The sequence below is a fragment of the Oryx dammah genome, unplaced genomic scaffold (assembly GCF_014754425.2).
Source record: "Oryx dammah isolate SB20612 unplaced genomic scaffold, SCBI_Odam_1.1 HiC_scaffold_23, whole genome shotgun sequence".
Lineage (NCBI taxonomy): Eukaryota > Metazoa > Chordata > Mammalia > Artiodactyla > Bovidae > Oryx > Oryx dammah.
The window spans coordinates 101,870,813-101,897,400 of record NW_024070207.1 but is presented as its reverse complement, the minus strand read 5'-3'; the positions used below and the strand labels follow the sequence as shown (position 1 = coordinate 101,897,400).

Genomic DNA, 26,588 nt, shown 5'->3' with positions numbered 1-26,588 from the left:
TGCCACCTGCATTGATAGCTCTGAACTGCAGACGGCTCTGGTGTCTCCTTCAATTAGTTCATCCTTTTCTCAGAATTTGCTTCACCTGGTGTTCTTTATATTGCAGTCTTACTGCGAGCCATTTTTAGGGAATAAAAGCAAGTTTTGAAATGCATTTTTAGTTTCTCCTCAATAATTGTCTTTTCACTATTTTTCCTAAGCCTGAAAGAATGCAATAGACCAAAATATACAAGCTGAATTTGAAGAAGAGGAAACAATTTACATCAGAAATTTATGAGTAGTCTCCTGTTACCTAAAGAGGTTTTCTTAGATGATCTATAAAAGTAGTTGGATACACAAAGAGATTTAGTGGCAAATGACATGGAGCCTCCTGTGTTAACAATCAACCAAAGAAGAAGCACTTAGTGAACATTACAAAAATAAAGGGGAAATTTCCCATTAAAGAATATAATTAGGAATAATAACTCAAGGTAAAGTAAAAACAGCATTATTATAAATTGTGCAATTATCAAATCAGTAATATTTCTACCCAAATCTGTATGACAAAAACACTGTACTAGCCAAGGCTTCTATCTGGTAAATTCTAGATCTAGTTTGTCAAATGGTGATAGCAGGATAGTAGTTTTGCCTCAGTGTGTTTCCTCTGTTGGCTATGAACCAATCTCTCTCCCAGTCTTTCTTCATCTCATCAAGTTCCTGAAGTACTCTCACACCATAACTAACAAGAAAAAAAAACAGGAAAACCATGGTGGTGCCAGATACAATGCATCATAGTAATGAATTACCTTCTCCCATCTATCCTTAGACAATAATTATTCTAAGCTTGGATTTTGTGTATATTAAATAACTACAATTTAGTTGTTACTCAATTTTAGTGTATTAAAAGGACATATTTTTGCATCCTAAGAATTGATTATAGATCTTTCAGTGCCAGAGAACTAGAGTTCTAGAAAATTCAGAAGGCAAAAAGAAGCTCTAGAAAATGTGTATAAGGCAGAGATCAGCTAGGCTTTTGAAAGAAGAAATATAATTTATTTTCATAGAAGTGAGGTACCTGGATAAACCTCCAAGGTAAACAGGAAAGAACAGCCAATAAATCAGACTGGACAGCAGTAGAAATGGGCAAGTAATAGATAAGCTGCTCAAGAAGACAAGATAAACATGCTCTATATGGTCAAGGTTAGATGATTTGAAGTGAAAAGAGAATGTATGCTTGCAAAAAGCCCACAAAGTCATCAACTTATTCTCATCAGATGGATACTTCAGAGATCAATGCCAAGAATAATTTCTCATAAACTGGCAAAACTGAATCCTGTACCTATTTTATGAGTAGTTTTCTATATGTAAGAAGTATTCTGGTGGCTCAGTGGTAAAGAATTTGCCTGCCAATGCAGGAGACATGGGTTCAATCACTGGATCGGGAAGATCCCCTGGAGAAGGAAATGGCAACCCACTCCCATATTCTTGTCTGGAGAATTCCATGGCCAGAAGAGCCTGGCGGGCTATCATCCATGGAGTCACAAAGAGTCAGACACAACTGAAGCGACTGAACAACAACAAGACAGAGTAATCTAATTCTTTCTAATCACCTGTTGTTGTACTTAGGTAGATTGATCCACTGTGGGGGTTTCTCATCTTAAGGGAGCATAAGAATCACCAGGAAGGCTTATGAACTGGAAGACTGCTTGGCCCTATGCTTCCAGAGTTTATGAATCAGTAGGCCTGGGATGGGGCCTAAGGATTTGCCTTTCTAAGGAGTTCCTGGGTAATGCTGCTAGTCTAGGGACCATGCCATGAGAACCACCGATGCTATCTGGAGGACTTCTTTGAGGGTGATCACCGAAACTGAGGTCAAGTTAGCAAGTCCTGGTGAAATAGCACTGTTCACAGGGATTTGCCAAGCTCCCATAAGTACTCTGTCCCTGCCATCTTATCTTGCAGATGCTTGATAGTGACCTAAGCCCATAGCATTCCTGTAGTCCCTGCACACCACACTCTCTAGGATCATCAACTTTCCCAGAGTTGTCCTTTGTTGGCAAATGCCACAGCAACAGTACTTTTCCACAGAAGCCTGTTTCTTGTTAATTTGGGCCTTCCCACGAGAGCCTACTTGATTCTTCCAGTCTTAGAATTCACCTCAGTTTCTTCTTTCCTTTGCTTTTTATTCTTTATGCCAAATAAAAACTCAATTTGGATGATAGAACAATAATAAGGCCCACATGATTTGGATTAAAAAACATATCAGGAGGAAATCAAATACTTGACTCCTCTTCTCTCACCTCACATGAAAAGTAGGAGAAAATCCCATGGGTTATTAGTGGTAATATTTCAAAACAAATTACTTTGATTGTAAATAAAAGAGAGATTTAGCACACTGTATCTATACCTAGGTATGTAGTAGGAACTGGTGACAGATGGTACCTGTTTTGGGTCTCAGATTGTGACATATTTTAATGAACATTAAATTCTTACTCACTGCCTGAGTCAGCAGGGGAATTTTACCTCAAATTCTAGACCAGCTGTCAGGTTTTGTTAATTGGCTTAAACTATCAAACAGTAAGACTTATACAAAACATATTTTCACTTTGTTCACAAGTAAAGTGACATAATTTGAATTTTAATCATATTGGAAAATTATTGAGACTTCACTAAGACAGCATTTTCATGGCCCTGGAGCTAGCAACGTCTTTTTATATAAAAATGTCAACATTGAGGCACATGATTATTCAAAACAAAAATTTTCAACTGCAGTTATTTTTCTGTCAAAGAATCGAATGTGATGAATTATGAAACAGCTTACAAGTCTTGGACCTGAGTCTGGATATCTTGGTGTTCACTTTAACTCTGCTACTAATCTATTACTTTATGCATGCCATGTGTTTTCTTCTGGGCCTCAATTTCTTCTGAAATAACCTTGTCTGTCTCCTTGTTTTCATGCCCAGTGCTACTTGCTGCTGCTGCTGCTGCTAAGTCGCTTCAGTCGTGGCCGACTCTGTGCGACCCCATAGACGGCAGCCCACCAGGCTCCCCCATCCCTGGGATTCTCCAGGCAAGAATTCTGGAGTGGGTTGCCATTTCCTTCTCCAATGCATCAAAGTGAAAAGGGAAAGTGAAGTCGCTCAGTCCTGTCCGACTCTTAGCGACCCCATGGGCTGGCAGCCTACCAGGCTCCTCCGTCCATGGGATTTTCCAGGCAAGAGTACTGGAGTGCTACTTAGTTCAGTTTTAATTGGCCTCCTTACTATGAAAAGTCTTACTACCAAAGAGTGCTCTGGAAATGCAAATACAATTGTTATTCAGCTCCCAATGGCTCCCCATTAGTTTCAGAACAAAATTACAAATGTATCACTGATATTTTTGCACTGTTTGATACACAGATTACTTTCCTGAAATCTGTCTTCAGTAGTGATATCACTCAAAAAGCACCTTCTCTGAGGATTGATTTATATCAATGAGAAGCTAGTTTGTAATAACAAGTAATACATATGTGAATCTATTTTAAATTAAAAGCTTATAGAAAATTAGTCACTATGGAGCCAAAAAAGTATGATACAAATAAATATTTGGTAATATGGTACAAATTTAACTGAGGATATTTATTTAAGTTTAGTTCAAATAAATTATTTAATTATTATGATGTATAATATATATCAATACAGACAGAAATAGATTAATTTAGGTAAAGTTATGAAACATTATTTACAATAGACCATTGTTTTGTATCACAGTTAACATCACATTAGCATTTAGTAGAATTGATCAAAAATAGAAAAGAAATCCTAATTATGCAACACTTTACTTGAAAAATCAAGCTCTTAATAAACATTGGATTGGCCTCTCCCTTACAGGAAAATAATAAAATTCACAATTGAAGAGAAACTTTGTAGATTTTTTTAAAATTCCATACAGTTCAACTCAAACTGAAATGTGTCAATGAACCCTGATGTCCCCTTATTGCCAAAGTTCGTTAATCCCTCAAAACATATGGGTGCTATAATCACTGCCCCACCTGGGGAGAGTGTGCTCACCAAGAACCTGGTTGCCTGAGCTTCTCGGAACTGGGAAGGGCACAAAACACAGGCCCAGCTGAGTCCGTGACTTTGTAGAGTATCCGAGAACCTGAGTGGCTTACACCTGGGAAATGACCACAACCCAGTGCCAGCTTTAGACAGTTACTCTGCAGAGTAACCTGGAGCCTGAGCAGTGTAGACTGGAAAAGCACACACACCGTGAGTAGGGGCAAACCCAGTGTGGCCCAGACCCTGCGAGCACTCCCCCCACATGCCAGTGATATTTGATTGCAGTGTTCCTCCCTCCCTGCAGCACGACTGAACAAGTGAGCCTAAATAAATGACCACTTTCACCCCCTTGTGTCAGGGCAGAAGTTAGACACAAAAGAGACTTGCAAACAGAGAGAGCGAAGATGAAGAAGAGGGAATCACTTTGGAAGTGACAGGTGCAACAGACTAAAACACTGTAGTTAGCATTGACTACACTGGAAGGGACCTATAGACCTTGAGAAGAAGTATAAGCTGGAACAAGGAACTATCTGAAACTGAACTGACCCCACACTGCCCTCAACAGCTCCAGAGAAATTCTTAGATATATTTTACTATTATCATTTTCTAATTTTTTTAAAATTTTTAAGTTCTTTATTACTCCTTTAATTTTCCTTTTTAAAACCTACTATTACCTTGTAAAAGAAAGACCCTATTTTTAAAGCAAATATCATATTTTTTATAATGTTTGTAATTTTGTTTTGTGCTTTTAATATTGTATTTTTGAGAGTCTAAACTCTACTCTAGATTTTTAATCTCTGTTTTGTGGTATTTGTTATCAATTTTGTACCTTTAAGAATCCAATCTTCAATACCCATTTTTACTTAGGAGTGTGATTACTGGCTTGATTGCTTTCTCCCCTTTTGACTCTCCTTTTTACCAGGTCACCTCTATCTCTTCCTTCCCCCTTCTCTTTTCTACTTAACTCCATGAATCTCTTTGGGTGTTCCAGGCTGTGGAGAACATTTAGGGAACTGATCACTGGCTAGATTGGTCTCTCTCCTTTTTACTCCCCTCCTCTCCTCCTGGTCACCACTATCCCCTTCCTCCCTCTTCTCTTCTCTATGGAACTCCATGAACTCTCTGAGTGTTCCAGACTATGGAAAGTAAGTAGAAAATTGATTACTGGCTAGATTGCTCTTGCCTCTTTTGATTCCCCCTGTTCTCCTGCTGGTCACCTCTATCTCCCTCCTCCCTCTGCTCTTCTCCATGTAACTCTGTGAATCTCTCTGGGCGTCCCTCACTGTGGAGAATCTTCTCTCCATTAACCTAGATGTTTTATCAGTGGTGCTATAAGGATGGAGAAGTCTTGAGGCTACTGTAAGAATGAGGCTGAAAGCCAGAGGTAAAAGGCTTAAATCCCAAACTTGAGAACACCAGAAAACTTCTGACTCCAGGGAACATTAATTGACAAGAGCTCATCCAAAAGCCTCCATACCTACACTGAAACCAAGCTCCACCCAAGAGCCAACAAGTTTCAGAGTAAGACATACCAAGCTAATTCTCCAACAATGCAGGAACATAACCTGCGTTTTGTGAGCACAGAAATACAGGCAGCCAAAAGTCACACCAAACCCACAGACACCACAAAATTCACTACTGGGCACTTCTCTGCACTCCAGAAAGAAGAGATCCAGCTCCACCCACCAGAACACTGAGGCAAGATTCCCTAACCAGGAAGCCTTGACAAGCCACTTTTCCAACCCCATGCACAGGGAGGAACCTCCACAATAAAGAGGAACCACAAACTTCCAGCATAAAGAAAGGCCATCCCAAACACAGCAACCTAAACAAGATGAAAAGGCAGAGAAATATTCAGCAGGTAAAGGAACATGATGAAAGCCCACCAAACCAAACAAAAGAGGAGGAGATAGGGAGTCTACCTGAAAAAGAATTCAGAAGAATGATAGTAAAAATGATCAAAATCTTGAAAACAAAATGGAGTTACAGATAACTAGTCTAGAGACAAGGATTGAGAAGATGCAAGAAAATTTAACAAGGACCTAGAAGAAATAAAAAAGAGTCAATCAACAATGAATAATGCAATAACTAAGATCAAAAGCACTCTTGAGGGAACCGACAGTAGAATAACTGAGGCAGAAGATAGGATAAGTGAGGTGGAAGATAGAATGGTGGAAATAAATGAAGCAGAGAGGAAAAAAGAATTAAAAGAAATGAGGACAACCTCAGAGACCTCTGGGACAATATTAAATGCCCCAACATTCAAATCATAGGAGTCCCAGAAGAAGAAGACAAAAAGAAAGGCGATGAGAAAATACTTGAGGAGATAATAGTTGAAAAGTTCCCTAACATGGGGAAGGAAATAGCCACTCAAGTCCAAGAAACCCAGAGAGTCCCAAACCGGATAAACCCAAGGCAAACACCACAAGACACATATTAATCAAAATAATTAAGATCAAACACAAAGAACAAATATTAAAAGCAGCAAGGGAAAAACAACAACAAAAAAAATCACAAAGGGATTCCCATAAGGATAACATCTGATCTTTCAATAGAAACTCTTCAAGCCAGAAGGGAATGGCAGCACAAACTTAGAGTTATGAAAGAGAAAAACCTACAACCCAGATTACTGTACCCAGCAAGGATCTCATTCAAATATGAAGGAGAAATCAAAAGCTTTACAGACAAGCAAAACCTCAGAGAATTCAACACCACCAAACCAGCTCTTCAGCAAATGCTAAAGGATCACTCTAGACAGGAAATACAGAAAAGGTGTATAAACGCAAACCCAAAACAACAAAGTAAATGGCAACGGGATCATACTTCTTAATAATTACCTTAAATGTAAATGGGTTGAATGCTGCAACTAAAAGACAAAGATTGGCTGAATGGATACAAAAACAAGACCCCTATATATGCTGTCTACAAGAGACCCACCTCAAACCTAGGGACACACACAAACTGAAAGTGAAGGGCTGGAAAAAGATATTTCATGCAAATGGAGACCAAAAGAAAGCAGGAATAGCAATACTCATATCAGATAAAATAGACTTTGAAATAAAGGCCATTAAAAGAGACAAAGAAGGACACTACATAATGATCAAAGTATCAATCCAAGAAGAAGATATAACAATTATAAATATATATGCACTCAACATAGGAGCACAACAATATGTAAGGCAAATGCTAACAAATATGAAAGAGGAAATTAACAGTAACACAATAATAGTGAGAGATGTTAATACCCTACTCACACCTATGGATAGATGAACTAAACAGAAAATTAGCAAGGAAATACAAACTTTAAATGATACAATGGACCAGTTAGACCTAATTGATATCCATATTGATATCTATATTGATAACTATATCTAAAACAATGAATTTCACCTTTTTCTCAAGTGCACACAGAACCTTCTCCAGGATAGATAACATCCTGGGCCATAAATCTAGACTTGGTAAATTCAAAAAAATTGAAATCATCTCAAGCATCTTTTCTGATCACAATGCGGTAAGATTAGATGTCAACTACAGGGAAAGAACTATTAAAAATACAAACATATGGAAGCTAAACAACACACTTCTGAAGAGCCAACAAATCACAAAAGAAACTAAATATGCATAGAAATGAATGAAAATGAAAGCACAACAACCCAAAATCTACGGGATTCCCCCAACTAAGGTCCGTCTAGTCAAGGCTATGTTTTTTTCCTGTGGTCATGTATGGATGTGAGAGTTGGACTGTGAAGAAGGCTGAGCGCCGAAGAATTGATGCTTTTGAACTGTGGTGTTGGAGAAGACTCTTGAGAGTCCCTTGGACTGCAAGGAGATCCAACCAATCCATTCTGAAGGAGATCAGCCCAGGGATTTCTTTGGAAGGAATGATGCTATAGCTGAAACTCCAGTACTTTGGCCACCTCATGCAAAGAGTTGACTCATTGGAAAAGACTCTGATGCTGGGAGGGATTGGGGGCAGGAGGAGAAGGGGATGACAGAGGATGAGATGGCTGGATGGCCTCACTGACTCGATGGACGTGAGTCTGAGTGAACTCCGGGAGTTGGTGATGGACAGGGAGGCCTGGCGTGCTGTGATTCATGGGGTCGCAAAGAGTCAGACACGACTGAGTGACTGAACTGAACTGAACTGAAGGGGAAGGTCCATAACAATAGAAGCCTATTTCAAGAAACAGGAAAAAAATCAAATAAATAACCTAACTCTACACCTAAAGCAACTAGAAAAAGAAGAAATGAAGCACCCCAGGGTTAGTAGAAGGAAAGAAATCATAAAAATTAGGGCAGAAATAAATGCAAAAGAAATAAAGGAGACTATAGCCAAAATCAACAAAGCTAAAAACTGGTTCTTTGAGAAGATAAATAAAATAGACAAACCATTAGCCAGACTCATCAAAAAACAAAGGGAGAAGAATGAAATCAACAAAATTAGAAATGCAAATGGAGAAATTACAACAGACAACATAGAAACACAAAGGATCATAAGAGACTACTATCAACAACTATATGCCAATAAAATGGACAACTTGGAAGAAACGGACAAATTCTTAGAAAAGTATAACTTTCCAAAACTGAACCAGGAAAAAATAGAAAATCTTAACAGACATATCACAAGCAAAGAAATCAAAACTGTAATCAGAAATCTTCCAACAAACAGAAGCCCAGGACCAGATGGCTTCACAGCTGAATTCTACCAAAAATTGAGAGAAGAGCTAACACCTATCCTACTCAAACTCTTCCAGAAAATTGTAGAGGAAGGTAAACTGCCAAACTCATCCTATGAGGCCAACATCACCCTAATAACAAAACCAGACAAAGGTGCCACCAAAAAAAAGTAAACTACAGGCCAATATCACTGGTGAACATAGATGCAAAATCCTTAACACAATTCTAGCAAACAGAATCCAACAACATATTGAAAAGATCATACATCATGATCAAGTAGGCTTTATCCCAGGGATACAAGAATTCTTCAATATTCACAAATCAGTCAATGTGGTACACCACATTAACAAATTGAAAGATAAAAACCATATGATTATCTCAATAAATGCAGAGAAAGCATTTGACAAAATTCAACATCCATTTATGATAAAAAGCCTCCAGAAAGCAGGCATAGAAGGAACATACCTCAACATAATAAAAGCCATATATGATAAACCAATAGGAAACATTATCTCCAAAGGTGAAAAATTGAAAGCATTTCCCCTAAAGTTAGGAACAGACAAGGGTACCCACTCTCACTACTACTATTCAACATAGTTTTGGAAGTTTTGGCCACAGCAATCAGAGCAGAAAAAGAAATAAAAGGAATCCAGATTGGAAAAGAAGTAAAACTATCACTGTTTGCAGATGACATGATCCTCTACATAGAAAACTCTAAAGACTCCTCCAGAAAATTACTAGAACTAATCAATGAATATAGTAAAGTTTCAGGATATAAAATCAACACACAGAAATCCCTTGCATTCCTATACACTAACAATGAGAAAACAGAAAGAGAAATTAAGGAAACAATTCCATTTACCATTGCAACAAAAAGAATAAATACTGAGGAATATATCTACCTAAAGAAACAAAAGACCTATTTATAGAAAACTATAAAATACTGGTGAAAGAAATCAAAGAGGACACTAATAGATGGAGAAATATACCATGTTCATGGATCAGAAAAATCAATATATTGAAAATGAGTATACTACCCAAAGCAATCTATAGATTCAATGCAATCCCTATCAAGCTATCAATGGTATTTTTCACAGAGCTAGAACAAACAATTTCACAATTTGTATGGAAATACAAAAAACCTCGAATAGCCAAAGCAATCTTGAGAAAGAAGAATGGAACTGGAGGAATCAACTTGCCTGACTTCAGGCTCTACTACAAAGCCACAGTCATCAAGACAGTATGCTATTGGCACAAAGACAGAAATATAGATCAATGGAACAAAATAGAAAGCCCAGGGATAAATCCACGCACCTATGGATACCTTATCTTTGACAAAGGAGGCAAGAATATACAATGGAGAAAAGACAATCTCTTTAACAAGTGGTGCTGAGAAAACTGGTTAACCACCTGTAAAAGAAGGAAACTAGAACACTTTCTAATATCATACACAAAAATAAGTTCAAAATGGTTTAAAGATCTAAATGTAAGACCAGAAATTATAAAACTCCTAGAGGAAAATATAGGCAAAACACTCTCTGACATAAATCACAGCAGGATCCTCTATGACCTACCTCCCAGAGTAATGGAAATAAAAGCAAAAATAAACAAATGGGACCTAATTAAACTTAAAAGCTTTTGCACAATGAAGGCAACTATAAGCAAGGTTAAAAGACAGCCTTCAGGATGGGAGAAAATAATAGCAAAAGAAGCAAGTGACAAAGAATTAATCTCAATAATATACAAGCAACTCCTGCAGCTCAATTCCAGAAAAATAAGTGACCCAATCAAAAAATGGGCCAAAGAACTAAAGAGACATTTCTCCAAAGAAGACATACGGATGGCTAACAAACACATGCAAAGATGCTCAACATCACTCATTATCAGAGAAATGCAAATCAAAACCACAATGAGGTACCATCTCACACCAGTCAGAATAGCTGCTATCCAAAAGTCTACAAACAATAAATGCTGGAGAGGGTGCAGAGAAAAGGGAACCCTCTTACACTGTTGGTGGGAATGCAAAGTAGTACAGCCACTATGGAGAACAGTGTGGAGATTCCTTAAAAAACTGGAAACAGAACTGCCATACAACCCAGCAATCCCATTGCTGGGCATACACACCAAGGAAACCAGAATTGAAAGAGACACGTGTACCCCAATGTTCATCGCAGCAGTGTTTATAACATCCAGGACATGGAAGCAACCTAGATGTCCATCAGCAGACAAATGGATAAGAAAGCTGTGGTACATATACACAATGGAATATTACTCAGCTATTAAAAAGAATGCATTTGAATCAGTTCTAATGAGGTTGGTGAAACTGGAGCCTATTATACAAAGCAAAGTAAGTCAAAAAGAAAAACACCAATACAGTATATTAACACATATATATAGAATTTAGAAAGATGGTAACAATGACCCTATATGTAAAACAGCGAGAGACACAGATGTAAAGAACAGACTTTTGGACTCTGTGGGAGAAGGCGAGGGTGGGATGACTTGAGAGAATAGCACTGAAACATGTATATTACCATATGTGAAATAGATTGCTAGTTCAGGTTCAATGCATGAGAGAGGGTGCTCAGGGCTGGTGAACCGCAATGACCCTGAGGGATGGGATGGGGAGTGAGGTGGGAGGGGGGTTCAGGATGGGGAACACATGTCCACCCATGGCTGATTCATGTGAATGTATGGCAAAAACCACCACAATATTGTAAAGTAATTAGCTTCCAATTAAATAAAAAAAAAAAACATATGGGTGCTATAATCAATGCCATTTTGTTTGCTTTAATGTTTTTCTTATTTTCCAAAACATGATATAAGCCCCTTCTATGTGAGGATAATCATTTCTTGTGCTACTCTTGTATTTCTCAGAGAATCTAATTAAGTTTATTTTAGACATATTAGATTTATGAAACTTAAGTTTATTCTAGAACTATACTATTTATAATTTTATAGAACATTCACAGGTACTTTTCAATGCTATATTTAAAATTTTTACTATAATCTTATCCCAGGTATGTTATACTTTTTCAAAGAGTACAATCCTGTTTCAAAAAACAAAGTTCAAACTTTACCTACGTATTATAAAATCAATATTTATGTTCTTCCAAAATTCATATTTTGAAGGCCTAACCTTCCAATGTTATCATATTAGGAGGTGGAGCTTTGGGGAGGTAATGATGCTTAGATGAAGTCATGACAGTAGGGCCCCCATGCTAGGATTCTTCTTGTGTGTTAAGTCACTTTAGTTGTGTCTGACTCTTTGTGACGCTAAAGACTGTGGTCCACCAGGCTTCTATGTCCATGGGATTCTCCAGGCAGGAATGCCAGAGTGGGTTGCCAGGCTCTCTTCCATGAGATCTTCCCAACCCAGGGATCGATCCTGAGCCTTTTATGTCTCCTGTGATTAGTGCCCTCATACAAAAAAGAAGGGATACCAGAGCTTCCTTTGTATCACCAGGAAGAGAGCCCTAACCAAGAACCAAATCTTCCAGCACCTTGATATTGTGCTGCCCTGTTTCTAGAACTATAAGAAGTAAATATCTACTGTTAAAGTCACCCATCTGTGGCATTTTATTACAGCAGCACAAGCAGACTAAGATAGGAATTGGGAACAAGAACTGGTGTCTCTTGTAACAAATACCTAAAAATGCAGAAACAGCTTTGAACTGTGTCATGGGTAGAGGGTGAAAGAGTTTTGAGGTACACGCTTGAGAAAGTCAAGATTGCCATGAAGATAACTTCGAAGGGCAACTTTGGTGAGGACTCAGGGAGAAAAAAGGAGAGCTGGAAAGAAAGTTTCCATCTTTTTAGAGAATACATAAATAATCATGAATAGCATGTTGGTATAAATATGGATGGTAAAGGCCATTCTGTTGGGGTCTCAGACAAAGTAAAGAACATATTGGCCAAGGGAGAGAAGACAATCCTTGTTATAGAGTGGCAACGAACTTGACTGAATTGTGTTGATGTTCTAGTATTTTGTAGAAGGTAGAACTTGTACATGATGAAACGGGATATTTAGCTAAGAAATCTGATGTCATTGGGAAATATTTAAGCAAAGTGTGAAAGGAACATCATGGTTTCATCTCAATGCTTAAGGTAAAAAAGCAAAAAGAGAAAAATCAGTTGAAGAAGGAACTGTTTAACAAAAATGAACCGGAACTTACGGATTTGGAAAATTCTCAGTCTATCCACATTGAAAAAAAAAATGAGAAAGGATGTTTAGATGTGAACACTAATGGGTGTGGTTGATCTACTATTTGATGAGGATATTAGTGTGGATGTGAACCAGAGACCTAATCAGCTCTCTGATCAGAAGCCGGGGTACAGATGTATACATTATGGATACATGAATATGAAGCCATGGATACTGTAATATACTAGTAGAAACTGCCAGCTGGGACTAATGGAAACAAGAAAACTGGATAGATTGAAGGAAGGCTGTGAACACATGCATTCTTCCCATCAAGAAAAGAGAATGATATAGGTGATACAAAGACATCAGGGCCGCCACCCCTACCGTAGGCCCAAATGGCAGAGCCAGTTCCTCCTGGGTTTCAAAGGGTGGGGCAACCTCTCAGGTTTGGGGGGGCAGGCATGCAGGATGCCACCACCTAGTGCCTCAGGAGCAGCCATGACAGGGAGTCCTGTGAGTGGGACTGCAGCAGAGAGCCATGTGGGTGGGCAGTGCACTGTGATGCTGAAGAGGCAAGGCCATATTGTGGAATTCTGGGGGTGATGGTGCCACTTTGGCGGCCCTGGAGTGCAGAGAATCAGTCCAAAGAGGAATATTCTCAAGCATTAGGAACGTACAGAATTGTTCTTGCTCTGTTTTAGACTTAACGTGTGGCCTGTCACCCCTTCCTCCTTTGCTATTTTCCCCTTTTCGAATGGAAATACTTATCCTATACCTGTCACACCACTATTTTGGAAGCATATAACTAGTCTGGTTTCACAGGTTCATACTTGGAGAGCTCGGCCTCAGACCTTGAGTCTTATTTGATTTAGATGATGAGACTTTGAACTTTACAATATATGCTGAAGAGTTGATATTGGGACTATATAAGTTATTTTGGGTCTGTTCAGATGGAATGAATATATTTTGCATGTGAGAAAGACACGCATTTTGAGAGTCCAGGGATGTAATGATATGATCTAAATGATTGTGTCCCCCAAATATATATATATATATTGAAATTCTACACCCTCCAATATCATGGTATTAAGACATTGGGCCATCGGGAGGTAATTAGGTTTACCTGAGTTTATGACAGTGAGTAATTTATGACATGTGAAGAGCTGACTCATTTGAAAAGACCCTGATGCTAGGAAAGATTGAGGGAAGCAGGGGAAGGGGACAATGGAGGATGAGATGGTTGGATGGCATCACTGACACAATGGACATGGGTTTGGGTGGACTCTGGGAGTTGGTGATGGACAGGGAGGCCTGGTGTGCTGCAGTTCATGGGGTCACAAAGAGTCGGACATGACTGAACGACTGAACTGAACTGATGACAGTGAAGCCCCTATGATGGGATTCATGACCTTGTAAGAAAAGGCAGAGACACTAGAGTTTCTCTTTCTACTATATGAGGAGAGCAATACTATTTGTTGTTTTTCAGTTGTGTCTGACTCTTTGCAACCCCATGGACTGCAGCATGCCAGGCTTCCCTGTCTTTCTCTATCTCCCAGAGTTTGCTCAAATTCATGGCCATTGAGTCAATGATGCCATCTGACCATGGCATCCTCTATTGCCCCCTTCTACTTCTGCCTTCAATCTTTCCCACAAGCATCTTTTCCTATTTTAATTAAGACAAGTAACAATATAAGTAAAGAGACTGATATAAGAAAGAAAAATGAATATTATGTTTAAGATTTAAACGTCAGAAAGACCAAATAAGGATGTTAGTAGAAACTACCTTTTTAAAAAAAATAATATCAATAGCTAAAGAATACATACGGCCAGTTTTTGAAGACTTGATAACATTTCACTCTGATCCTTAAAGCCAGCTGTGGGGATCTTATTCACTGCATCTTCTTTATCTGAAAGCCATGTACTAAAAAGGCACTGAAAGAAATCAAATAATTTCAAAAGAGAAAGAAGAATAATTATTAAAGTACATCATCTATTTTTATGTCCCCATTTAACATCTCTCCTTCTCTTTCACTGATACACTATCCCCCATGTAACTCACCTGCTCTTCAGTAAAACGTTGCCATTTGAGAAGAACATCCTGTAAAAGAACCCAGCGATCTTCAGTCCACCTACAGATGTTTGCCCACCGATCTCCCAGTACCTGGGGAAGAGAAAACCCACCACAACATCAGCAAATGCTTACCTGTTAACTGAATTTTATTAAAAAATGGTACGAATGATTTTTAAAAGCATCTAACTTTGAGTATCTTATGTATACTAGGAGTTGTAAAGAGCACTTATCAGCTTCTGCTTATAATTATATAAGCACATACCTTTCATTTGTCATTAGATTACTTCACTCTTGCACCTTATATAGAAAAGTAGAGATACTTACAAGAAGTATAAGGCAGATACGACACCACTATTTGAAATGTCTACACAGCAAATATAAACAGGAAAAATATAAATGTAGAATGAAATAGGATTTGTCATTGATAATATGGAAAATGTATATCTTTCTTAGGTCTGAAAATATGTCAAAAGAATAAAAGTCTGGCTAAAAAATAGGATGTCAAAAGGATCTCATCTGAAGCAATCTTATATAATTAGAATTGCTTAATATCTTGATTGTAGAAGAATATTAGTACTGACTTAACATCATATCCACATGTGAATTTTTAAAGTTAACTGGATTATTACTACAAATATTTAAAGTCACTATTTCTCTAAACTGTTCTATTGAGAAAACTCAGTAGAGTAATAGTTTTCTGAGTAAGAGTTGCCCTGTTTTAGCCTGTCACTAATACTAGTGGCTCAGTGGTAAAGAATCCACCTGCTAATGCAGGAGATGCAGATTCAATCCCTGGATGGGGAAGATCCCCTGGAGAAGGAAATGGCAACCCACTCCAGTGTTCTTGCCTGGGAACTCCCATGGTCCGAGGAGTTTGGTGGGCTACAGTCGATGGGGTCACAAAGGAGATGGACACAACTTAGTGACTAAACAACAATAACAATATCTATACGCACATGCTATTTTAGTATGCAATATAAAATAAGCACTAGTATTTTTTAGGTGAAAAAGTGTGTTTTGATTTTTGTACTGTTTTAAGAAATGTCTCATTTATTTCAACACTATTAGGATGCACTTCAGAGTCTAAAATTTCAACTTTTTTTACTTCCTTATAAATAATAAAATTATTTACCCATAGATATTAGACCTCTAGAACTAGAAGAATCTCAAAATATGGTATGTCTTATTTTGTATAGAATAAGAACTAGAAAAAATGTTACTCATATTTTTTACAAATATACTCAGTATCTAGGATAAACTTGATCATAATTTCTACGTTACTTGATACTACACATTTGGATTGTCCAACTAGAAAACGTTGACATATGATTCAAATAATATATATGTAATTAGCATCATGGCAAAACCCATCTATTCCTAAATAACTCAGAGACCTACTCTGTTTTTTGTTGTATTTAATCTACCACCTTTTAGAAAAGGAAGTCTCATACATAGGGGTAAGAAGTAAGCAATAAATGTTTTTCTACAATATTAAAATAATCATGAACTCAGATGCAGCTCAGTCACAGGTGAGTTTTCAGTTTTTCTTCAGAAATGTCAAATAAAAATGTTATTACTTTCAAGCATAACATAAGTGATTTTGCGTTTTTTTATAGTTTGATTCTCTACTCGACCACTTTTGAATTACATTAGTTTATGACAGAAGCCTTAACACTAAAACAGTGATGCAAGATACCCAGGAAATGTGCTAACATAACTCAATGTATTCAATGTTAGCTATGTAATTATTACAATTAAACTTTGGGGTTCTTTTCCTCAAAAACATATTAGAAGTTATTTTAATAAACTTCCTAGTTACCTTGTAAGGACGCATCAGATAAAATGGCATGGCATACCTGGTAATGGATTAGTTGTGGAAAAAAAAAAAAAACAGCTTCAAATGGAGAAACTCTTGCCCGTTAGCCATAAACTACACCATCTGCCTGATTTTACGATGCATATACAAAAGGTCAAACTGTGGACATTTATTACAGGGCTCCAACCCCAGTGGAGATGGGTGTCAAGGGCTAAAAGAGAAACTCAAACTGTAGCACCACCTTCATAAATGAAAGAAAATGAACTAAGACGTCTAAATAGATATACTCTCTTCTCTCCAGTGCTACCAGACACACAAAGCTAGAGTCTAGCAAAGTAGTATCTTAGGTTTGCAATCTCATAGATACAGCTTTCATAATTTATTGATTTTAGTAGGACATTGTATAAAACAAATTCACATAAAGACCTCTATACTAAATTGCTAAAGATTAAATTTACAGAAATTGCAAAATATACTGTGATACACTTTATACGATAGATTTTTTCATTATTAAAAAACAATAGTAAATATTTTTTCTATACAGTCAACCTAGTCAAAACAACCTAGTTAAAACAACTATTTTAAGAATATTATTTCTATCAACAGATGAATAGATAATGAAATTTTGCCATTTGCAACAACATAGATGGGCTTGGAAGGCATTATGTTAAATGAAATAAGCCAGAAAGAGAAAGACAAAGACTGTATAATATCACTTATATGTGGACTCTTAAAAAAAAAAAAGAAAACTAGTAAATATAACCAAAAAGAAGCAAATTCACAGATACAGAGAATAAATTAGGGGTTACCAGTAGGGAGAGGGGAAGGGCAATATAGGGGTAGCAACAAACTATTAGGTCTAAAATAAGCTAAAAGGATATATTGTACAACACAAGGAATATAACCAGTATTTTATAGTAACTACAAATGGAGTATAATCTTTAAAAATTGTGAATCACTATGTTGTACATCTATAACCTATAATATTATACATCAACTATACTTCAGTTAAAAAAGGATAAAAAGATTATCATTAAAAATTTCCTTTGTATTCAAATAATCATAATAGATAACTTTTATAATTCCACTGAGGTTAAATATTCAGTCAATATTTAATTTATAGTTAAGTATAAGCTCTGATTCATTCATTCACCAATCATTAATTTATCTAAATAACAAATATTTTTGAACATACACTATGTGCCAAAAATGAACAGAATAAAGATGTTATGGACTGAATTGTGTCTGCCTAAAATTCATAAGTTAAAGCCCTACTGACCTCTACCCCAGAATGTGACTGTATTAGAAGATAGGACCTTGACAGGCAGGGCCTTTAAATGGGGCTTTTAAATTAAAATGACTATGTTAGTGTGGACTCTAGTTCAGTCTGACTAGTGTCCTTATAAAAAGAGGAAATAAAATAGTGTCTTTAGAAAGACACTAGGGATGTATGGGCACAGAGGTAGAGGCCATTGGGTGGACATAGCAAGAAGGCTGTCGTTTGCAAGGCGAGGAGAGAGGCCTCAGAAGGAATCAAACCTGCCAATACCTTGGACTTCTAGACTCCAGATCTGTGAGAAAACACATTTCTGTTGTTTAGGAAATCCAATCTCTGGCATTTTGTCATGGCATATCTAACAAACTACATAGGACAGATTTAAGAGAGGTTGATTCCATGGCACTGCAAAATGTCTCACAAAATTAAAATCATTACAAGTAAAGATGCACATATGAGAGTCAGGGCATTTTAGAGAACACATTTCAGTTACTAGTGTAAAATGAATTTAACTTGTTCAAATAGAGCAGAATTTTAATAACACATTGGGACAACTTCTCAAATACAAATGTGCTATCGTTTTGTGATTTTATGTGTTATATGGAGAGTATAAAATTATCTAGAGTCAAAACACTTGGATTCAAGTCTTAAGTCAATCAACTGCTTGGATGACCAACGTGTGTTGTTGTTTAGTTGCTAAATCACATCAGATTCTGTTGCAATCCTAGCCCACCTGGCTCCTATGTCCATGGTATTTCCCAGGCAAGATAGTGGAGTGGGTTGCTATTTCCTTCTCCAGCGGATCTTCCTGGCCCAGGGATCACACGCATGTTTCCTGCATTTGGCAGGCAGATTCCTTACCACTGACTCTCTTTCAAATTATGGAAATATTTTAAATCCATAATTTCTTGTAATACTAGGAGCAATTCTTTATCTTCCCCTACTCAGTAAAATCAAGTGACTTTTTCAACAAATTTATGGCTAAATAATATGTCTCTCAAAGAAAATAATCATACCAACAACTTAAAGAACTGCTTCAAGTATTAAAAAAGATTATGTATTGAAAAACACTTTTAATTTGAACTGAGTTATATAAGTGTTGGTGGTTATTTATATTTTGCTTGATTGTAGTGTTGCTATGAAGCCTTCTAAGAACCACCAAGGGTGAACTATTTTACTCATTCTAAAAAAGTACTTATTACACCTTTACAAGTAGATGTTTAGAACTGCAGTATATCCTTTTTTAAAAAATTTCCAACACGAGAGCATACACATCCTTCAGCAACACATTCTGCTGCTTAAATATTACTCGCAGAACAGTCTCAATGAACTGAATCCAAGTCACTTCTGTTACAAAGCAGGCACAGTGTTTTTACTGATCTCAGTGATTAGTTAAGTGAATTAGAAATCATGGTACATGATACATGTGCTCACAGGTTCAGTTCAGTTCAGTTCAGTCACTCAGTTGTGTCTGACTTTGGTGACCTCATGGACTGCAGCACGTCAGGCTTCCCTGTCCATCACCAACTCCAGGAGCTTACTCAAACGCATGTCCATCGAGTCGGTGATGCCATCCAACCATCTCATCGTCTACTGTCCCCTTCTCCTCCCACCTTTAATCTTTCCCAGCATCAGGGTCTTTTCAAACAAGTCAGTTCTTCACATCAGGTGGCCAAACTATTGCAGCTTCAGCTTCAGCATCAGTCCTTTCAATGAATATTCAGGACTGACTTCCTTTAGGATGGACTGGTTGGGTCTCCTTGCAGTCCAAAGAACTCTCAAGAGTCTTCTCCAACACTATAGTTCAAAAGCACCAATTCTTTGGTGCTTAGCTTTCTTTATAGTCCAACTCTCACGTCCATACATGACTACTGGGAAAATCATAGCTTTGACTAGATGGGACATTTGTTGGCAAAGTAATGTCTGCTTTTTAATATGCTGTCTAGGTTGGTCATAGCTTGTCATTCAAGGAGCAAGTGTCTTAATTTCATGGCTGCAGTCACCATCTGCATTGATTTTGGAGCCAAAAAAAATGAAGTCTGTCACTGTTTCCACTGTTTCCCCATCTACTTGCCATGAAGTGATGGGACTAGATGCCATGATCTTAGTTTTCTGAATGTTGAATTTTAAGCCATCTTTTTCACTCTCCTCTTTCACTTTCATCAAGAGGCTCTTTAGTTCTTCTTTGCTTTATGCCATAAGGGTGGTGTCATCTGCATATCTGAGGTTGTTGATATTTCCCCCACAGATAGATTTTTGCAATACCATATTCACAGATATAAGAAAACGTACATAGTGCTTGAATTTATGGATTTATCTATTTATTGCTTAGAAATGCTGGCCCTAATTTGAATTACAAAGGATGAAGCTAAGCAATTTTTGGATTATCAGTCAGCTTTTATAAGCACTCAGAGACGCTGGTTCCTATCACTGCCTGAATGGGTGCAACTTCATTGTTAGACAAGTGCAAGAGATTGGATCAAATGGAATTGACAGGAAGCTAATTTTTTTAAAATCACTATATTAGGGTTAGAAATCTCCTCTCTTAAGAAAAAAAAAATCAGTCTTTGAGTTGCATTTAAGTATATGAATCCCCTGAGCTTTTAGGAATAATGCATATTTTTGTAAGCTAGGTAAACATTAGGCACATAAATGAAAAATGAATTATAATATCTCACAAAGTGATAAGAAATTAATTTGTATTTATGTCCTCATTTTGTCTCAGCAGCAAGAACAGCAAAAGGTCAGTTCACTTACTCTAACACATTTTCGTGGGCTAAATCACAGCTCCATTATCCTCTAGGCTCAGATCCACAATGGGGAGGATTTTTCCCTCCCATTTAATTCACATCTCATATTGTTATACATGCCAAGGACATTTCTCATCTGAATTCCTTTGTTTGGTAGAGTTGGCTTTTCAAAGCAAAAGTGAAAAATGGCTATCAAAAGAACATTTGGATAAAAGCAAGTATAAGAAATTTGACAAGTCTGAGAGGTAAAACTTAAGTACCTTGACCCTTGAATTTATTGAGTGTAAGAAAGTGAAAGCTAAACTGTGCCCAGCAAGATTGGCATTAAGAGATAAAGTGTCTGCAAGAGTATGTCCACTAAGGAAGAAACAATTACGTGCCATGGACCACACAATGCAGCAGCAACTGAGATTTATAAGAGAGGGAGGCAGCAAGCAACTCATCTCCTTTAATCCCAGTTTCAAACCCTGGGATATACTCCTCTGCTAAATGAATTTTACGTGTAATGAGCCTTCTGAAAAATAATTTTATTTATTTCTTGAGTTTTGTTTCTTAATGTAAACACCTATACAGTTAAAAACAATTAGCAACTCCATCTTACATCTTACTGATGGTGAAATGGAAACAATATCAAACGAACGAAAGCACCCATTATGAGGTTAGAAATGGCCAGAATATTACTAACTACTGTTTAGCCAAGTCTATGATTCTCTTCTCAATTTTACATTTTTTTTAAAAGAAACTATTAACTGAAGCATATATTACAAAATGGCATGTCTTAAAGCTTCACTGTCTAACATACAGTTCAGGGTGAAAAAACTTATTTTGATGTATTAGGAAACACTTATTGGAGGTTTCTCTGAAAATATCATTCTTACTTCTGTTTAAAGGATCCTGTAATAACTCCTAACCAAACTCAAGGAACTCCTTTCACTTTTAATGGTGCAGTTTATAGATGAGGAAACTGACACTCAGACAGGTTAAATAACTTATCTAAGGGCAGAAAGGTCAAAGGATTGAGTATATGGGATTTGACCTTCAGTTCATCTGGCTACAGGCCCATGCTCTTTCACGATGCCACTCACTTGATAGAGCATTCAACATAAAAAATATACACCTTGTGATTTGCGCTAAATAACACAGTGGAACGTACAGGGATACCAGGACTATGCTGAATCTTTTTTGAGTCTTTTCATATTTAATTTTACCAGGAGTTTGATGAGATTTAACTAAACATTTTATCTAACCTACCTGACAAGGATTTGGAGCCTGCTGTTACAATTTGATTTAAAAAACATTTTTGATATTTTAGCTCCGTATCTGTTTAAAACATTTTTTAAAAATCAAAAATGCTCACACTTCTAGATCAAGAATATGTGTTCTTTGCAAGGACTTATTTTGAAAAGGTAAATATGACTGTCTGATTTGTTAATGAAATTCTGCCTTGGTGATCACGCTAAAGGTGTAGGAAGATTTTTTAACTTGAAGAAGCATATTCTTCTGTGCTATGGCAATCAATTCCATATTTTATTTATTTTTCTGAGTTTCTAAAGTGCTAATGAATAAATCTGGGAAGGCCCTGTTATTGTTGCTGCTGTTATTGTTTGCAGGCTATTATTTAATGTTCTGTGGCAGCTTAATAAACTCCGCACTCTGCAGCTCCCGCCAGTCTATTCAATTGGGACACGAAAAAATAAAGAACAGGAGTCCTAAGGAGCATTCCAGCACAACAGTGTTCCCTCCAGCATCCATCACATTTCCAGGCATTCCTTGGTAGCTTGAGGTTTTACCGTTCTTTATTGGTTTTTACCTCCAAGTCTCTGACTGTCCTGAAGGCTGCCCTCCCTCTCCGTTTACTCCCATGCTTAATGTCTGGTGTAGAAATACATGCATTTCACGTAGTATATGAATGTCTCAAAGCTGAATACCACCACTGTTATTATCAATACATGGTTTTTCTCCCAAGCAGTGTCTTAACGCCCCTTTTTTCTCTTTCTTCTTCATTAAATATTAATATCTGTCTACCAGTTATTTAAAGTAACAACAAGGCTATTTGTGGTGAATTTTTTTTAAAGACACACAGAAGTGAGAGTTACATGAAATTCCCTATATTCTCTACCTCAAATTCTAAGTCTTTAATACTTAAAATGGCTATTAAGCATTTAGCAGAATCTCTGAATCTAACTAACTTGCTATATGTCACTAGGTCAAAAGTACAGACAACCTGAATTCTTATCCCACTTCGATTGCTGTCCCCCTTGGTCATATCCATTAGCAAACTCTTAATCTCACCATGGTTTAGCTGTCCTACTAGTGAAATGGATATAATAGTATCTGCCTCCTACCCTCCTAGCCAGGTCAATACTGGGGTTAGGTCAACAAATAGGAAACTGCTCTGAAGACTATGATGAATTATAGAGATGCATGTCAACAGTAAGGACTTAGAACTTAGTTGATGGAAAAATAAATCAGCTTTTGTTTCCAGGTGTGATAAATCTACAGCACAATAGACTTTTTAATAGAGAATACACTGAAACATTTCAGCACGATGTTAACTTTACTAGGTTTCTGTGTTTTACCTACATTCTAATAAAACTTAGTTTTGTACAAGAATTACAAATTTCTTCTTTTGCATTTTAAACCAGGAGCATTTTTCATTATGTGCCTTATTTACAGATAAGTGACTGGAAATCCCTCTATGTTCCATTCTAACTCTTGCCATGGAATTTATTCCACCTATAAGAAATCACATGTTCCAAGAGGTACATAAAATAAAATGTATAAAATAATCTAGGTGTAAGGGAATGAAGAGAGATGACTGCAGCTAAATGGAGAGCTCATGGTAAAGTGGGCAGATCTATTCAATTCCTACTGAGGTTAATATGCAGGAAGACAGACCCAGGATCATCAAATCACTTGTTTTCTCCAGAAAGGCTAGAAATTCATAGCTTCATATCATATTTCCTAAATCTCAATGATAAATATATTATTAAATTCCATGTGGACTGAATATATTTGTAATTTTAGATGCAATAGACAAATTCTTAGAAAGACAAAACTTAATCTGAACTGACAAAAAAAGGGAAAATCTGGAAAATAGAGGTAAACTATTTTTAAAAACATAAATCAAAAATAGAAAGGCTTAAGTCCATTAAATATACTGACTTCTCATTTAAACCTTCCCCCATAAAGAAAATTCCAGGCGTAAATGGTAAGTTCCCAAGTCTCCACGCTGCTGCTGCTAAGTCGCTTCAGTCGTGTCGGATGCTGTGGGACCCCATGGACAGCAGCCCACAGGCTCCTCTGTTTCTGGGATTCTCCAGGCAAGAATCCTGGAGTGGACTGCCATTTCCTTCTCCATAGTCAGGTATTTAACCCTAGTGAGCATATCACAAGAAAGGAGAACAATACTCCTTCATGGACACAATGGGAAAACTCTAAGTCAAATGTTAGCAAAAAAAAAAAAATCTAGCAAAACATTAAAAGGGTTATACATAGGCTCCATGTTTGGTTTCTCTCATATATGCAAGGCTATTTTAACATTAAAAAAAAAAAACAATGTAATTTTACATATTAATGGAACAAAGGAGAAAACTAACATGTTTGTCTCAGGTTATCCTGAAAAATAAGTTTGATTAAATTAACATCCAGTAATAACAAAACCTTTTAGAACACTAGGAGAAAAAGATGTGAACAACAAGCCTACAGGAAATATCATACTTGACAGTGATTTACTAAAAGCCTCACCTCTGAGGGGAAAAAAAAACTCGCCGCGGCGTAGCGTCAGCGGGGGTGGGGTCAGCGAGAGAGGGGTGACCTCCTTCACCCGCCCCCACCTCCCCCCGCCCGCGGTCTCGCGCCTCTCCAACTGCCAGCTACGGCCGGGTATGGGCCCAACGCTCTAGCGCCATATATTTTCAGGAAGAGTTGATTTCACAGTTGTGGAGGTGTAGCTCAATGGTAGAGCGCATACTTGGCATGTTTGTGGTCCCGGGTTCGATTCCCGGCATCTCCACTTTAGCTGAACTACGGTTTCAGCTGACTTTTCACCTTTTAATCCTTGAAAGGATTAATACTGAAGCATAAATAATGGAATCTTTGAGCTTCCCTGGTGGCTCAGACGGTAAAGCGTCTCCTTAAGGGTTCGATCCCTAGGTTGGGAAGATCCCCTGGAGAAGGAAATGGAAGCCCACTCCAGGACTATTGCCTGGAAAATCTCATGGACGGCGGAGCCTGGTAGGCTACAGTTCATGGGGTCGCAAAGAGTCGACACGACTGAGCAATTTCACTTTCACTTTCTTTCACCTCTGAGAGCTAAAATGAGAAACAACAACAATAATCTCATTGCACTAGAGTATGCACCAAAAAAAAAAATCAAGAGAAATTAATAAGATGAATGATTGGAAAGGGAGAAATAAAACTGCCATTAACCCCAAACCACCTGGGTACATACATCCGAGTGACGCTACAGAGAAACTACTCAACTTAAGAAGTAAACTAAGCATTGTTTCTGGATATGAGGCCAGGGAACAAAAATAAAAGTGTACTTCTCAATATCAGCGACAGGAAATAAAAAATTAAAAACGTAAAAGATAACTATTTACAACAAGACCAGAACTATCAAAAACCTAGCAAGAAATCACATAGAAAGTCTAAGACCGACTATCTTGAGAACCATAAAACATTATTTAGAGAAAATAAAGACCTAGATAAATGAAAGAATATTTCATTCATAAATTAAAATATTTTATTTAATAAAGACATTTACCACAAATTAATCTATATAGTCAGTGAAATCCAATTAAAACCAAAACATTTTTGAGGAGGTGGTGATAAGCTGATTCTAAAATTGATATGGAAAGCAAATTAATAAAAATAGTCAACACAATCTTTAAAAAGAAGAAAACAAACACAAATATGAAGGGCTTACCCTGGCCAAGCTAGACTCAGTGTTCTCTGTAGCTTAATTAAACTTCAGATTATAGGCCCCAACATGTCTTCTCAGAGCACTTTAGAAAGGAGTTGTAAATTTTTTTAATCTGCCCATTTAAGATGTAAATAGCCTACAACCCAAGAATATCTTTCTCAAGGACCTGTTAGCCATCCCTTTGAAATGTAATTATCAAGAAAGATAGGGCCCATGTCTTCCAGACTCTGTGGGAGGATAGGCGCCTAACTTTGATAAGGGACAATTAGCAAATACAAAATGGCTTAATCACATTGACCATCCAACCTTTTAATGTGCTCTAATCTTTTTACACTAGCTCACCCCAGCACTTAAGAATTCTCCCACCTTTGGTTCAGTGGACCAGAGTTCAGTCTCTCTCCCCTATTGCAATAGTCTTTGACCCATCAATGCAATAATATTGAATAATTTGTTTTCTTGCCTGTTTAATCATCTGGTACAATTTTTATTTTATGATACTACCAGTATCAAAAATATTAGAAAGCTGAGGAGCGGTCCTAAGATGGCGGAGGAATAGGAAGGGAAGACCACTTTCTCCCTCACAAATTCCTCAAAAGATCATTTCAACGCGGAGCAAACTCCACAAAACAACCTCTGAAGGCAGGCAGAGGACATCAGGCAACCAGAAAAGCAGATCATTGTCTTCAAAAACAGGTAGGAAAAAATATAAAAGATGAGAAAAGATACAAAGGAGGTGGGGAGGGAGCTCCGTCCCGGGAAGGGAAGCCCGTCCCGGGAAGGGAATTCTAAGAAGAGAGGTTTCCAAACACAAGGAAACACTCTCCCTGCCGAGTCTGTGGCGAGCCTTGGAAACACAGAGGGCAACATAACAGGAAGGAAAAACGAATAAATAATTAAAACCAACAGAT

General features: G+C 37.3%; 1 protein-coding gene and 1 non-coding gene across 7 annotated transcripts in view; one reads left to right on the top strand and one right to left on the bottom strand.

Moving 5' to 3' along the window:
* The window catches only part of DMD (dystrophin), a 2,254,125-nt gene that overhangs the window by 1,530,419 nt on the left and 697,118 nt on the right, over positions 1-26,588 (bottom strand). For all 6 annotated transcript variants that reach the window (XM_040266338.1, XM_040266336.1, XM_040266334.1 and 3 more), the window contains 2 exons: positions 14,900-15,001; positions 14,665-14,772 (listed from right to left, as the gene is read on the bottom strand). In XM_040266338.1, the coding sequence (XP_040122272.1) occupies positions 14,665-14,772; positions 14,900-15,001 (210 nt within the window). The remainder of the gene's footprint in view (positions 1-14,664; positions 14,773-14,899; positions 15,002-26,588) is intronic.
* TRNAA-GGC lies at positions 24,697-24,768 on the top strand. The gene has a single exon. It is a non-coding gene; the product is annotated as a tRNA-Ala (tRNA).